General features: G+C 42.5%; 1 protein-coding gene across 2 annotated transcripts in view; it reads right to left on the minus strand.

Annotated features, from left to right (window-relative positions):
* Positions 1 to 666: 666 nt before the first annotated feature.
* The window catches only part of LHFPL3 (LHFPL tetraspan subfamily member 3), a 263,477-nt gene continuing 247,362 nt past the window's right edge, over positions 667 to 16,781 (minus strand). For both annotated transcript variants that reach the window (XM_074827838.1, XM_074827839.1), the window contains one exon: positions 667 to 3,395. In XM_074827838.1, the coding sequence (XP_074683939.1) occupies positions 3,367 to 3,395 (29 nt within the window). In that variant the 3' untranslated portion in view covers positions 667 to 3,366. The remainder of the gene's footprint in view (positions 3,396 to 16,781) is intronic.

A 16,781-nucleotide genomic window follows, 5' to 3' on the forward strand; every position in this document is an offset into this window, starting at 1 on the left:
CAACCATTTCTAGATCATCTCCAAACACAGATACTACTGCATCAGCATCATGGAAGCAAATCCAGTATCTATTTGACAAGAAAGTACTTACCTCTTGTTGGTGCAAGCTCTGGGATGATGATGTACAGCTGTGACAGCCCCTGATGGCTCCAGTGTAACTTCATGCAGTGAAATTAAAAGAAATAAATTTTGGGGCTTTACTGTGTCCTCCAAATAACTTGTTTGAGCTTTCCAATCTATTTAGGAATAACTGAAATGCGTTGCCTATAAAAATGAACCAGAAGGACTTCATCATCCTACAAACCTGGCAGTTCTCTATTTAACTGTAATTAACTCCTAAATAATTTACAGTCTCCTTTCTCTTACTAAAAGCTAAGTTTTTTTACCAAAGTAATCAGGAACTTTATATTGTTGCCCATATGTATATAGTCAGGTACCAGAGGATGGAGATGACTTACCTTAACCAACAAGGTTCTTATACTGTTAATTTGACCCATGGATACCCTGCACTCATTAAGGGATCAGATTTTTCTTGAACTTTACATACCTTAGGGATCTGTGTAGGTACAGGTGTGTAGGGGGTAGCCAGGCTTGTGTTTAGGAGGACAGTAATCCTAACAACAGCAGCTGTTACCACAGATGAGCTGGAAAAAAGCACTATCACACTTTATTTGTATGCTACAAAATTCATTGTTGAACTTTATTAGGTACTTTAATACCAAGCATACTTTAAAGTAACAAAAATTATTGTTATTACTTTTTACAGAAAATCAGGTATTTCAACAGTTTTCTTTACAGTTTGTTGACTTAAAAAAAAATTACAATTGACAAGTTACAATGGAGTGGGATGGGAAAGCAGTAACATTTAAAAAGGTAAAACATACTATTCATACTGAGTCAACATTTAGTGATGTACATCCTGATACATCTCTCCTTCTGACTGTGTACAAATGGTACATATTCACTGAGCTGCCCTGACAGGGTTGTGAGGTCTTGTGATGACACTTTTTTTGCAACATTTGAGTATATTTAGAAAGGGCTTTTACATTACACAGCCACCATGATGCAAAACTTAGTAGCCCATAACAAAATAATGTAATACAGAGAAAACCTGTTTCGGTGATTTCTGATTTTTTGTCACAGCAGAAGTGCCATGACTGCCATAATGTGGGATAGAGGTAAACCTAAGGAGCAAATGAACACGGTGATACGACAGCACATCCAGATAGCAAACCCTTTCACAGGCTTTTGAGGTGAGAGTGTGGCTGTGAGCCAACAAGAGCAGTGAATGAGGATGGGCTTCACAGAGACACCATTTAACAATGACTCCTGAATGCATGCGGCCCTAAGGAATGTGGGTTTTCCAGCTGACACTGGTTGGACTAATCACAGACTTAAAAACCTGTCTGAAGTGGGACCTTAATGAGTTTATGCAGCCTCATGTGTAAACTACTTTATTTTTACCTTCCATCCCCTTCAGGTCAGCAGTGGGTACTGGGAATATGTTTATGGTGGTTGATTGATCTGGGTGGGGTTTTTGACCAGCTCTAAACCTGGTCCTGTGGAAGTCAGTGGAGTCTCCTACACACAGTTATGAGAGCAGATTTGGATTAAAACAAGTTTTCTTAAAAAAATGCCACCCAGATTTACACATGAATTTGCTTGGTAGATATCCACAGCAGCGTTCAGTCTCTAAGATAAGCAGTGCCACACTGGTACCTTGGTAGTTAGATAGAAGAGTTATCTAATTCCCTGTATTTATTTATTGACAGTTTGTTTAAAGATAAGTTTTTCATTCAAAAATAAAAGATAAGAGATCATGCACTAAATTCTGGAATAATTTGTGTTGTGCAGCCAATAGTCAAAAACCAGTTTTAACTCACGTTTTACTCATGTCTTCAGTGTATTGTGTTATTTGGGATCAACATTAGCAATGAATTATTATTTTAACCATTTCCCCCAAAAGCCAAAGAATGAAGCAACAGGCTTAAAAAATCTGAAGAAATTAGCATTGCAGTGCTCATTTTGGGCTGGATTCAGCTGCAATATGCAGGAGAGGGTAGAAGAAATGTAGGGAACAGCATGCTCCTACCCAGTCCTGAGCCAGAAGATGCGTGCCATGCTGGGAGGTACTGGAGAGGAGCAGAGGAGAGGGGATCCCTGCTTCCCTCCATTGCTCTGTGCCTGGCACTTGGCATCCAGGCCTTTCGCTATGATATCTTTCTTGATATCTTGTGCCTCCCCCTGTGTTAGTGCTCAGTGGCTTCTGGAAATGAGGGTGCCCTTTGGGGAGTGACCTGTTGAGCCCCCGTGGGGCGGAAGCACCAGCCCCACCAATGCCCCGAGGCTCCACACACTCAGCCCTCACGTAGCTATTTGCAATGTGTATTTGTTTACTAGTCTCTTAATTTATGAATTGAGTTTAAGGCCAGAAGGGATTGTTAGATCACTTCACCTGATTGGCATTAGCACAGGCCAGAGAGTGTCACTCAGCGGTTATATGGCAGAACAAGGAAAAGAATAGAAACACCCTTGCAGTGAGCAGCCGTATGTTACATTTAAGGGGTAAATTACTTTCTCCTATTAAAAAAGAAATCAAGTGCTTTTATTTTGTCACTTCAAATACAAACAATTCTATGTGTCTTGGGAAATTATAGTATTATGATATTCAGTCAGACATATCTTATAGTATATATGCTTCATAGAACTAGAATATAAGTCAGAAATAATTTTTCAGTCAAGTTTGTTACAGACATAGATTAATTGGAACACATATGCAGTAAAAATTGAGAAGCTTTACAGTTTTAGTCAACTTATTATACAGTGAAGTAAATGAAGTGCAGCAATGTAGCAGTAAAAGTTATGCTTTTTCCACTAGGTGATGGAAACATTCAGAGAGTCTATTATAAATGCTAATTTAAGAGATGTCCTATCAGCTTCTTGGCTACTGGGATAGGAATAGTCTGGAGTTAACTGCCTCTCTACTGTGAAAGGTTTTAAAGCTTTTTGCTTTCCGTCCGAATAAAAAAAATGACATTTACAAACCTCTTGAATGCATATATATTACATATGTTTATCTAGCAACAACTACACCCCTTTTAATTTATTCCCCAAATGTGACTTTTCATGCATGTCTTCTGGATGCTGCATTCAGCAACAGTTTCTAATGAGCTGGTGTGTAATCCATGATTGCATTTCTCTTCTGAAAATCACTTCCACGTCTGGCTGATCTATGTTTAGAAGGTGGCGCTTACCCATCAGGCATTTTTGCACTCATCAGCGTTCTTCTCTGTCGGAGGCCCTTTCCCAAGCTTCTTCCCATTTTAATGTTGATGTACAAAAGCTGTTATTCGTTTTGTTTTGTGCTCATTCTAGTGAAGATTGGCTTAGTAGGACTGTGCAAAACAGAGAGAAGAGAGAAGCTGGTTTACTGCCAGCAAACGAAAAGATGTTCACGCTGTGCTTGGCTCAGGGCAAGCCTCTGATCAATATTCTAATACACTTCATTATTTGCATTTCCATTTATCATGAAAAATGACAAGTTTAATCTTCAGTTATGACAAGGATTTGTAATCTGGAATTCTTATACATCAGTTTTCATCAGCTAATCGACATGGGAAGTCAAAATATTGAGATTGTTTCGTCTAAAGTTTGAACAATATGAAAATAAAGATACAATGTGTATGGGGCAAGAATGACATTTGTTAGGTGAGTATCATGAATCAAGTCAAAATCCTGACACTTCTGTTCCGTATCAATAATTTCTTTCACTCCCCTGAGCACACAATCTACATTCATAAAGAAGATGCAGTAATACCTTGTGTTAAATTTCAAAGAAGCAGACCCCAATGAGGACAGAGGTGTTTTCAACCCAAACTCTCTCTTAAAAACTAATTCTCACCCATCCAGTTTCCATATACTGTAAACAGAGCTGCGTACACAGGAGAGCGGACACCATCTGCGGTGGCACCGTGAGCAGGGTGACAAAGGCTCCCCCCTCCTTGCTGGAGGTGACTGCCCATAAGTCGGTGCCAGAGGGAAGAACAGGGGCTTAATGAGAAAGTCTGTTTATAAGTACTCACGTACACGCAAATATAAAAACCTGACTGCTCCAGCATTTGGCATTGAACAGAAGGTTCTGGCACCAAAGAGGTCTGCAAATTCACCATTAGTTAAACTCTCCTGGATCACAGACCAAACCACAATGTCATTTGGCAGGCAGCCTCCCCATTGCCTCCTGTGAAAGGGTGACTGGTCAGAGGTCCTACAAGCTTGCAGCCCGGGGAAGAGGACAGCCACTTTCATCACAAACCCGCTCCCCCCATCATAATGCAGGGACCTCTGCAGGAGACTGCTGGAATGCAGAACTTGGGGAAATCACAAAATAAAAGAAAAAGAATGAATTTCATTGTGAAATGTCAGTGAACTAAGAGTTTCAGAACTAGAAACTCTTAAAAATGTTACTGTAAGAAGACTGAAATATTTCATGTCACCCCCCCACATTATATGGAGCAGCCACCTTCTCCCATTCCCACCAATTCCTCACACACCTTGACCCTCATGGTCACCTTGGCCTGCTGCTAATGCACCCACAGACACCAGGGAGAGTGACGCCCCAGAGCAGGATGCCCAGGCCTGAGAGCTTGGGATGGTGGTACCATGAACTAGGAGGTCTGGTGGTGGCTAACCCTTCTGCTGCGGACCCTGGGTGCCTGCTTCCCCCATCAACTTCCAACAAGTTGACATTTTTCAAGCAAAGTTTATTTTGGAGGAAAATTTCTGACTTGTTATAGCCTACATGTGTTCAGCATGTATCTGTAGTCCAAATATATTTTACAAAGATGACACTTTTAATTGATGTTGCTGAGACTAGAAAGTAGCAATTAAACTACACAAGAAGCATAAGGTGAGCTAAGGAGGGTCCTGCAGAACACAAATGGATCAGTTTTGCTTTTGTCAGAAAATGAATACAAAATATAGTGTTCACTGTGGTAAAAGCATTTTAATGATGTGAGTATGTAATGGGGATGGTAGTTTCTAATTGTAAAAGAAAACTTGCTATTGATAGCTCCATGAGCTTCCTTTTTCCCTTTAAAATATGGAGCAAAAGTGAAGGATAAAGAATGGATGAGAAATCCACATATTTGTAATAAATAAAATCTATTAAAAATGGTCTGAGTCTGGAATTTTGGTGTATTTTATTAATATGGTTACTAATGTAATTAATAAGGTAATTATTAATATATGTAAGTAGCACTACTAAATAAAAGAAAAGAAAGAAAAAGTACTTGAGCTTATTTGCTAAGTGAGATATGGGGTTTTGTAAGCCTCTTAAAAAATCCACAGCTGGTGAAACTGAAATCCAGGGAAAGTCAAAGTTGCATGGTGAGGAGCATGTGCCCTGACACTCCTAGGAACAATCTAAACTTAATAGAACTGAATGAGCCATTTCTTTCAATTATTTTTAATCATAATTTCGTGTACCTGTGTTATTCAAATCCTTAACAGTGCTTATTGGATTTCCAGCAGTACTCAGTGTTCAGGTGTACCATACTAAAACCTTTATTATTTCTTTAGACAAATTTTGCACACAGGTGTTATATACATGGAAATGAAATTTAATAAATGCCAGAGGTGCCTACTGGATAAGGCAGAAATAAGTCATTCACATCCAACATCCCTCAGTCCACTTTGTATCACATCATAGGCTTTTGACTCCTTGAAGTTCCTTTTCTTAACCTACTTACAACCCTTTTCTAGTGCTGTTGCCTAGAAATCAGTTAATGAAAGCAGTCTTCGTGAAAGCCTTATTACCCAAACCACCTAGGTGCTCTGCTGTTAAATTCTCTATTTAAAGTCTTGAAAGGCTGCCTGTTAGGCTGACATCCTGACAACACAGTTATTATTCATATTTGACCCATTCAATTAGGGCAGTCACTTCTGTTGACTGCAGAGCTGGGGTACAGTCAACCTGGAGGGATTTACAACATTTTAGTGTTTATGTACATTTTCAGAGAGAGGCCACTGATATTTCTTTGTTTTCAAGATGAATCACAGGGATTTCCAGGTTGCTCCCTGCCAAGGTAGAAAGCATGTACTGAATTTCAGGTAGTCCCTTACATGTTGTTACTGTAAAGGCAGTCAGATTGATAGTAAATATACAGAGAAAGGCAGACCTTCTAGGTCTGAATATATGTTCTCTCCAGCAATCTTAACATTTTACACCATTAATTGTCACCAGCCATATTTATACGATTTTCTTTGCCATTTATTTGACTGGCATCTAGAAAATAACACCTTTCCAAGAGTTAATATTTTATTTCTGCCTCCAAACACACAAAATTACTGAGCTAAAGAGCAACTGGCATTCATGGTCACACCAAAATTGGTGCTATTCCAAAACCACATCAGCTGTCAGAAGCCCATGGGCTAATGAAGCACCAGAGATTTCTTCCCAGTGCCTTCACAGTATTCCTCTAGCCTAGAGAGTGACATTATCTCTCTTGAATGCTGGTGGTGTGTTTGGTGTATGGGAGGAGATGAAGGTGGAGAGAAACATTGCTGCTGAAGGTCTGCAAGTGAAAACAGACATGCTGAGGCACCTTGGATAACACTGCTGCCTGGGCAGCAGGCCAAAAAAATTTGGAGAAGTTCAGTTTTAATGAGGTGCTTGGAGTTCTCGCCTTTCTGCTTATGATTTGGGTCAGTTCCTTGTAAGCACAGGGAGATGGTTTTGTTTACATCAGGGTTGGTGCAATGTTCCATGTATTAAAACTCCACCTGTAGCTACTGCACCCCAAAATTCAAATAGCAACATGCATTCAGGGTCTGGGCAATATCCAGATGTGTGTAATTAAAAGGCATGAAAGGTGGGTAGATGCCCAGCTGCATGGGGCAGCCAATGGAAGCTTCAGTGAAATCTTATTTCTTTGAAGATATTCCCTTTAAAACACATAACAAAACCTATCTCAGTGTACTGAGAGAGCAATTTTGTTTTCCACATGATGAGAGAGGAATAATGTGTATTCCCATTTGCCTTTAAATGTGTATTCCCATTTGCCTACCTGCTGTGGGCACCTTTTCCCTCTTGATGCACTGAGCACCCTTTGCCTTGGCCTCATTGGAGGGTGCTTATGCATTTCCTAGAGAGACACCCTGGGGCAAATACCGTGCTCTCAATAGACAGCCAGACACCAACTCAGGTCCTCTCCAAACTCTAAGAGTCCTGGTGGTCCAAGCTGAAACTCCAGCATGTGTTTTGGAGATGCTGTCCACAGATCATCCTGGAAATAGCTGTGTGGCCAGGAGGTGAATGAGTTGTGCTCTGGTGCACTGCAGTTTTGAACACATTAAGGAGGGGACAAAGCTGCCCTATGGAGATGGAAGGAAGAACGGACAGAAGTTCCCCAACTGTTTTTCTAGCAGCCGTCTTTCAATGTTTCACTGTTCACCATCTTCTCAACAAAACGTGATAAATGACCTGTCCACACCAGAGCTGCCTAAGTGCATTTTCTCCTCCTCTTGGCAAACCAGCAGGCAGGATCAGGCTACTGCCTGCTCTGCTGTCACTCACAGCTACTGAAGGCTACAGAGGGCAGGGGTTAAAGAGACTACACAGCAAACCTTGAGGAGTTACTAAAACTTTTACAAAACTTTGGGATTAAAATTGTGTGATGGTTTTGTCCTTATGGAATTAGAGGAGAAGCTCATCTCAGCAGAAGGGTGTCTGAGCTGGGTCTTTTGCTGCAGCACTTCCTTGCAATAAAGTAGAATTGAATCACATAAAAAAATAACAAGGTTTTTACCAATTTGGTATGCAAGCCCTGTGAAACCAGAATTGAGTGGAATGGTAGGACTTAATCTGCTGGGTGGTACTTTGTGCACCCTGTTAGTGGCAGCAGCTGAACTCCTGGGCAAGAGCTGTAGCAAGTGTTTCCAGGGCTGTAGGAAATGTTTCCAGAGCTGTAGGAAATGGTTTCAGGAGCATTTGAGAATTTTCTAAATGTCTATCAAAAGGTCGCTCAGGCTGTTTTGCAGGCAGAAGGCTCAGTTCATGGATGCACAAGGGCATTTCTAGCATCTGAGAAGACAGTTTCAGGGCCACAGGGGTGATGATGGTCAGAGTTAACCACTAAACAGACAGAATGCTATTAGACACACTTCTCCAAGAAGAAACAGAAAAATGGCTGAAAGATCCAGTCAGATCAATTTTGCCAGGTTGCTGGTATCAGTGTACAACACACAGCTGGACAGACCTTTGCCATCAACAACTCGTATACCGTCACTCACAAGAAAAAACCCAGAGCGTTGGCAGTCCTAAAGCTACACTCCTTGCACACTTAATGCTCCCAGTGACTGCCCTGCTGGCCAGATCCTGCCCTTCCCTACCAGACTCTGGCCAATTCTTGTAGTTTTAAAATCCAATTTATGCTTACGTTGATTTTTTCCCCTTTTTCTGTTGCTCTATGTGGAAACTAACACATGGGGGGAGGAAATGCCTGTCAATTCAGAGGCTGTTTGGTTGTAGGCAGTGTGCTATGGGGGGAGACAAGTGACATGGAAGGGAAACATTATTTTCTGGGTTGTTTTCTTTTATTTCTGCAGACAGGATGCTTTTTGAAGCTGTTAATGTTTTTTGAAGCTGTAAGCAAAATTGTCCAGAGAAAATTGTGGTTGTCAAGACAAATTCATTAAAAGAAAATCAAGGTTTGAGCAATTAGGTCTGACCACCTTGTGCTGAGGTATGAAAGGAGAGATGTATTTGGAAATTAAGTCTGGAGCCCAGGGTGTGTCAGGACAGTCTACCCATTTGTGGTGTTGACTTCTTCAAGTTCCTATTCTCTTCCAGATGGAAATTTTGAGAAAGGTGAGGAGATTCTTTGGGAGTAGAGAGAAGATGGAGGTTGGACTTGGAGATGCATCTCATGTAACGTCAGCCCTCTCAGCGACAGGCATCGGGTGTGTGGCTCTGGGCAGTCCTTGGAGAGGGACAGGGCCCTCCTGGGGTGACTCATTTCATCTTGGGATGGTTCCCAGAATGGATGAGTGCCACTGACTCCTGTGGGACTGTAAACCTGGATGAGACTCAAGGCCTAAGTCTCAGATGGACAAAGTGAGGTGTGTGAATCCTGGAGTTATAATTATCCTGCACAGAGTGATTAACAGCATGCGTGGAGACATGAAGAGAGAAGCTACTGCCCACGCATAGAAGATAATCTTCAGACTGAAATATCAAATTATTAGGCAGTTTTGGATTAGTTATTTGTAACAGGCTGTCAAAGATCTTGTCTGAGCACAGCTTGAGGATGGGTATTTTTAGTCCTGTTGGTGCGAGCAGTTGTATACCAGGACTGCCTTCACAGGGGATCAAATGGCTTTGCAGAAGGTGGGTCTAAGATTTCACCCCCAGCCCAGGAGGGCTCAGTAAGATAAGTTCAACAGTTTAAGGGCTCACCAAACTGAGTGTAAGGATGCAAGGAGCAGGCCAGCCCAGTGGGAAGGTGTGAGCCAAGCTACATATGGCAGTCAGATTAGCTGCTCTTGTCAGCCTGGGGGAGCAGGTGAATTTTGGCTGCAAATCCTGAGAATGAGGGTTAGAGTAGCTTAAAGAAGGCACCTCAACAGAGCCTGACATTTTTCTTATTTCCCAAAGATCCTCCTTCAACTATACCTAAATATAACCCAGTGGCAGTGACAGGCTCCAAAACTCTGAATATGGGCAGGCTTCAAGCTTCCCTGCCACCCTTCCTAATCCCTGGCTCGGGTGGCTTTCCTCTGGTTTGAATGCAGCTCTGAGAATACAACATATGCATATGTGTTGATGAGAAAGACAGGAGGAAAGTGACAGGCAGAGGGAAGAGAGACCTATCCAAGGAAGGAGCAAGTTGTAGCTGTCATCCCTGTCATCTGCTGGCACCAGCCTGGGCTGATGGAAATGGGGCTCCCTCGGGTGATGGCTCCACTACCCACGCCTCGCTACCAACAGGTTTTGGGTCCCTCAGCCGGGCAACTTGGTGCTGCAGCACCATAACTGCCAAGCAAGCACGACCGCCCCTCTGCTAGCATCACACACAGCACAGTGTGCCCTGAACAAGGGAGGAAGTTGTGTGTCCGCTTGAGGTGGGTACCAAAACACTGAGAGGTAGTGATCAGATCCTGCTGAACAGTGGGCAGTGTTTTCCACCATTTCAATATTTGCTCTGTGCCTGTCAAGAAAAGGAAGATTTTTATCATAATGAACAAACAAAGCAAAAAGCCTCCTATTCTTTCTCCTACAGATTTTTCTTCTACTGTGGAGCATCACAGAGACGCTCCTTCCTCCGGTGGTCCCTTTCCAGAAGGCTCATCAATTTGTCTTTTGTACTTTGTGATGTTTCTGGCAAGTTTGGGATGGGAGTCACGTCTCAAGACAGGTTTGCTGGCATGGGAGATCTAGTATGTTGTTGGAAGGACTGGAGAGAGGCTGAAATGCCTTCATCAATAACGTCTTTCACATGAAGTAGCTTCCTGCTCCACAGAGTTGTAGGCTTGAGTCAAACAAAATCACTTACTTGTTGTTCATCTATTTTTATTTCCTCCATGTTTGCTGCAGTCTTTCTTTACACAGATGGTCAAATAAATTGCTGTCACTAAACAGGAGTCCCTGAACAGTGATTCCTAAACTCTTCCTGTTCTTTAACTGTTTAATGAGAAAATATTTTACTTTCTTTATGTTCCGCACATTTGTTGGAGTTGTTTTTCAGTTACTCCCCTGAAACACAGAGGTTCTGTAGGTATTTTTGTTTGTTTCACCAGCCTTCAAGCCATGTGATCAGACTGCTCAGAAAGCACTGCACTGTCTTTGCAGAAAAAAAAAAAAACATTACAAACTTTGATCTGTACTTGTTTACTGAGAGTCCCTCTGAGGATCCAGCCATGTCAGTGGAGGTTCCTTGATAAGGTCCTGGGCAGATAATGTTTGGATTGTCATTGTATATTCTTATGTTTTTTTCATTTTGCTAATAACAGTTTCTATCTAGCTTTACTAGCTTTATATCTTCCAGGAGTTTTCTTGCACTCGGCAATGTTAGAAGTTGACATTGGCACATCTTTGGTCTGGGAACACAGATCTTGTTGACATTGATACAAAGCTCTACTTGTCCAGGCTCAGCCATCAGGGAGGGCAGAAGGCAGCGCCTGGGGCCAGCACGGGCTGTGGGGAGCTGTGAGCAAGCCCGAGCTTGAGAAGAGCCAGTCACTGATTTAAGTGTGGTGCTCGGGCTTGACAGTAGTTCGAGCCTGCATTTCTGTGCAGCAGAGAGAGAGTAGGAGTTTGGCCCTGGGAGAAAGCCAAGATACTGAAGCAGATTCCTGAAGGTGCCAGCCAGGATCTCTGCATAAGGAAACTGCTACGATGGGGCTTATTTTAGTGGTGTGACAGAAATGGAGCTCTGCTCTTTTTTTCAACAGACTGGATTTCTCCAAATGATTTCCCAATTCATATAATGAGTTTTTCTCCTAACAGAAAGCAGGAGGGCCATGGCACTTCTCTGTCCCTTCTGGCATGTTAAAACAACATTTCCATGAATAAAATTTCCTGAAATAATTTGCTGATTTTTAATTATAACATAATAATTAAAACATCTAAAAGAAGTTCAGTTTAAACATCTCAGAAAACACAGTACAAAATAGCAGTGCTGGTGAACCTTAAATACTGCAGAATAATACAAACTTTTAAACTTCCTTTTCTTTGTGTGAAATGAATTTCCTTGTTCTTCAACCAGTGGCAAAGCTGTGTGACCTGGGAGAACAGCACAAATCCCACCTGCTTCCCTCTTGTGCAAAAGGACATCCAGGGGTTTTCAGAACTTTCCCTCTGTAGGGATTTGTGCTGGTGGTAAGAGAAAATTCGATGAGTGGGTTGAGCCGGGACTGGGAGCTCTGGCTGCTGGGGCTCGCCATGGAGAGGAAGGATCCTGCAGCTGGAGGGCTTCATCCAGAGCACCTCTGGGGCAGGGGCTCGCCAAGGCAAGGCTGTGGGTCCTTCACTCCTGTTGGACTGGTTGGCTGCTATAATGTTGGGTGTCAATCAAAACCTGCTAATGAGCTGTGACCATTGATCCCATTTCTGCCTCTGAGAAAGATAGAGGTGCCAAGTTACATATTTATGGGAAACAGAAAGATAAGGATTTGGAGAAGCTTTAGTCTGAGGTTTCAAAACTGCAGCTTAATGATTAGTTTACCTGAGCACAGGAATATTAATTAAATGGCTATATACTCTCTAGGCAAATAGCAGATATTTGGGGCTGTGCCTAAGGCCCATGACCATTTCCAAAGCTATGAGATTACACGTCAAACTACCGAAAAAATCTTGATGAGGTTAGGTGATACGCAGCTAGAACAGAGGCTAGATTTGGGAGATGGCAAAGCCAGGGTCTAAGGAGAGGGTTAGGTTTTTGGTGACCACCATCCATCATGGAAACCTGTCTGATGTGCAGCAAGGAGTGTGTTGGATGCTCATGGTCCAATGAAGGTATTATTTCAGTCATCTTCCCTTTCCAGCTTTCCTGCAGGATTGCTGCAAAACCAATTTATGCAGGCTTCGGACAATATATAAGGATTTATTATTGCCATTAATTTATATTATTCCCTTAAACATTTTTCTGAGTTGCTGTAGGAGTGTTAAGTGCACTCTTGTAAAAGAAAAAGAGGAGATTCCTTCCCTGAAGAGCTTTCAGCACAGAAGGCAGACTGTGATTAGCAGTGCAGAGAAAAAAACCCTTCACAGAGAAGGAAGGGGAAGACGGTGCTGGGATATTTGCCAGCTGAAAAGCATGCAGGAAGGCAGGCTGGTTTGCAGCAGCCCTGAATGACAGGTGTGGTACAGTGTCCTGGTTGTGCTCCTTCTCCTCTGGGTCAGAACAGGAAGGTGACAACCTGGTGTATCCAGCAAGCCCTGCAGTTTTAGGCATATGAGGCTTAGCAACTGCTGTGCATCTGAAATGGCAATGGCAATGAAAAGAGCATCACTCCTAACGTTGCCTTCCTCCCATCTGTGGGAGCTGATGGCTCCCACCTCTTCCTGCTTCCCACAGGGGCCTTGCAGGACACAGGTGTTCCCCATACACCACTCTGCACCCAGCATTGCTTCATCTCACTAATGCCCCCTCGCAGCCGTTTTCTGCTCTTCCCACTGCCCTATTTCCACATGCTGCTACACTCCCTGCACACTGTCCCTCCTGGTGATGGCTCCGCTATGCGATGCCCTCAGAACAGAGACGAAATAAATACCTCTTCAGGTAATCAGTCTGTAAGCATTTCAATACATTCAGTGTTTTTTAGCCCTGTCCTTAAGGCCTGTCTATATGAAGGCATAAATACAGAAGCCTTAACCATATGAACTTCACTTGTAACCTGCAGTGTCTCTTGCAGAAGTGAGAAGACCAACAGTGGTCTGAAGGACAGCTCTTTCTACAAGCTCCCGCTCCACAGCAGAGCCTTCTCTAACACTCAAATGTGGCATCCATGTGGTGCTGTAAATAGCTCACCTTATTCCCTCCTCTGGAAGCATACATCTCATACAGCGTAATATTGGCTCCAGGGTTTAGGAGCCTTGGTGGCTTCTTTTGCCCTTCCTCCCTACACCTGACTCACACATACCCATGGCCAATTATCCATTAGTTTGGCTATTCCCACCAATGACTGTAAGGCAGTTCTTGTGTAAATGCCAACTTTCTACATAAGGATGCCATTGTAACAGCAAGACAGCAGGGTGGTCTCAAGAAGCAACCAGCCTGGTGGGAAACACTAACAGGGAGGGGGAAAACCCCACCTGACCATCTCAAACCAAAATCCAGTTTCACCAAGATTCCTCCAAGCTCAGTCACCCTTCCTCAGAGACTGCAGTAGTTTAGAACAACTCATTAGATAAAGAACACACTGATACAGATTTACTCAGAAATTAAGCTCATCCATAAAAAGGGGGGAGCTTAGACAAAGGGAAAACAAGTCTGGTCTACACAGTTACATCTGCAGCAGCACTCCCTGAGGAGCTGTGCCATAAATAAGGCCTTTCACTCCACCTACAGCTTTTAGTACGGGGGGTTAATGTACTATCCTGCTGTGTAGCTCTGGCAAAGCTCTAATCTCCCAACCCCTAAACAAATGACTTTTGTCCATCCTTCCCTCTCATTTTCCTCCATCAGGGTATGGTCAGATCAGTGGTGGAAGCACAGGCGACCCTACATGTATCCTTGGTGCCAGGCTGCTCAGGGACTGGTGCCACTGCTGCTGGTTGTGCTGGGGCTACCAGGGCTCAGGGCTGTGCCCCTCACCTCCAACAGACCCTGGCAGCGTTGATTTTTCAGTGGAGGTGCTGCCTGTGTTTGGTATCTGGCACCAACTGAGACACCTTCTTGGTGCTTAAATAATAATGATGGATTTCTGCTCTGGAGTGATAGCTTGTGTTGTGCGGCTGGGTAATGTATGTCAGCTGTCATCGTCCTTGTCAGCTGCTGCTGTCAGTGAGCGGCAGATAAGTAAATCTGTGATGATGCATAGCCTGGAGAGAGCAGGGATTAAATATTTCTTTGCTTCAGACACTGAAACATCTCCTCATCTGGAGTCCTTTTCTAGCGGTCACATCCTCTCAGATTGCCCCAGCCCTGGGGAAGAGTAAAGGCTGCCTGGGTTTCTGAGACCGCAGGGCAGGGGATTGCCAGCGGCAAAGTCCCTGCAGCCAGGGCGAGCTAAGCTGCTGCTTCAGTCCTGGCAAATTTGAAAATAAGCAGAAACTCAAGGAAAAAGAAAAACCTCCTTTTTTTCTGATGTGCCTGACAAGGCAGCTGAGCCTCTGTTGCACAGAGCAGATGGTCTAGCACCCATCTTGGGGTGTCTCTGGGACACACTGCTGAGCACCCTGTGTCTGCCCTTCTTCTCTGAGGTGTTTCGCAAATCCCATTGCTAGCAAAGTCTCAGATTATTGATTGTTTGGAGACTGGAAAAAATACTGGTATTCAGATTTCTTCACTCTCCTGGGCTTTCCTGGTATTGCCTGTAAGAACTTTGTATTGAAGGGATTTTCAGTACAAAATACCAATTTGTTGAGATTGACTTTTTCTTGGGTGCTTCTTGTTTTTATCATATCAAAGGAGTTATTCTAGGGGGATGTGGAAAATGAAAGAAAATGCTCTGATAAACAAGGTCTTGGCTACTTTGGAAACTGGCACTTTTAGACTGACTACCTACAGAATCAAATAAAAATGTTTTTTTTGTTCCACACCAGAAGAGAGAGAAGGCCCATCCTGTCAACACTGCTCATGAAATGAAGTCGTTGTTTTCCAGAAACCCTTAATGAGACAAAAACCTTCACAAATCAGGGAGACATACAAACATGAGCTTCTGAAAAGTCTGATTTCTTTCTTATTTACCTCACGTTTCCTGAGAGCTAGGGATTTTCTTTGCAATTATGAGGAACAGAAGCATTTGGGCTTTTTTGAAAGCCGAGATTCAAGTGCAACATGTGATTCAGAGTTGGAACTTGGAAAAAAAAAATAGCATGACCAGCTATGACATTTCTAAACCTGTAGGTAACTGCACAAGCATTTAATCTTCATCTTTTCCTCCTCTTTATATAATCTAATCTTCTTTTGCTGTGCTTTTTATCTGGACAACAGACATACAGTATCTTGCATGTGGGTACGTTCCTATAAAGGTCTGTGTTTCCACTGACTCTGAGGACTCAGTATCTGGACACCAGCAGAAGACAAGTGTTGAGGCTTTGCAGGTGGATCTTTCTGCTTCCCTATTATGTAAGGTGCCAAAATCAGTATTCATCTGCACATTGCTAAGTAGCAGCATTTCTGCTTCTTTTTTCATGCAGGGCAAGTGTAGTTTGTGCTGTCTTATATAAAAATAGCAAATTTTATGAGATGCATTTCCTTCAGGCCCCATGAATAGAATTTGTTCTGTAATAAGAGACGAATGTGTTTTAATTGCTTGTTGCAGACTATTACCTGTTAAATTTGTCTGAAAGTATGACACCAGCAAAAAACTTTTCTGTTTTGCTTCCTTCTACTTTAGAGCTGTCAAATAAATCTAAGGATAAAATATGACAGATGTCTCAAATATGTGACAGGTCATAAATATTGATTCTTCATGTTACCTGCTAATGAAACACATACCACCGTGGGTAAATCTTCATTTATTTCGATTCCTGACTTCTGATTGTTATAACCACTGCTTAGATTGCAGTCTAGAATTATGAAGTAATGGGTTTGGTCCAGGAAATGTTAAAGCCCGTAAATAAGGAATGTTTTACTTTTCTTAAACTAGTGCTTTATCTCTAGACTCCCAGCCATGTTTTCTGTTACAATCTACATCTGCTGGGAACCCTTTTGGACCTTTCTGGTTCCTTTTTGACTCAGTAGAATCAACTCAACTCCTAAGATCATATGATAATAAGAAGCACTGTGGATCTATCAAGGACTTCTCACTGGGATTTTTTTTGAAGATAAGAACCATCTCTTGATTATGTATGAAATAAATCATATTTACTAGATTATTTTTGGAATTTCCCTGGTTAATCTTATAATTTTCAGCCTTTTTAGGTCAATTTCAACTAGCAAAGTCTCAGATTGGGCTTTCTTGTCTGGTTCCCCATGAAAACTTTGTCTAGCTGCATTTCTTGGCTAGAGCTCAGCATGTAAGATCTTTTGGTAGCAAGAAGGAGATGCTGCCCTACTTGAACCTACCTTTCAAGCAAAATGCTGGAAAATAATGTTCAAAATTAGATTTGTAATCTC

Source organism: Strix aluco, chromosome 5 (genome assembly GCF_031877795.1).
Source record: "Strix aluco isolate bStrAlu1 chromosome 5, bStrAlu1.hap1, whole genome shotgun sequence".
Classification (NCBI taxonomy): Eukaryota; Metazoa; Chordata; class Aves; order Strigiformes; family Strigidae; genus Strix; species Strix aluco.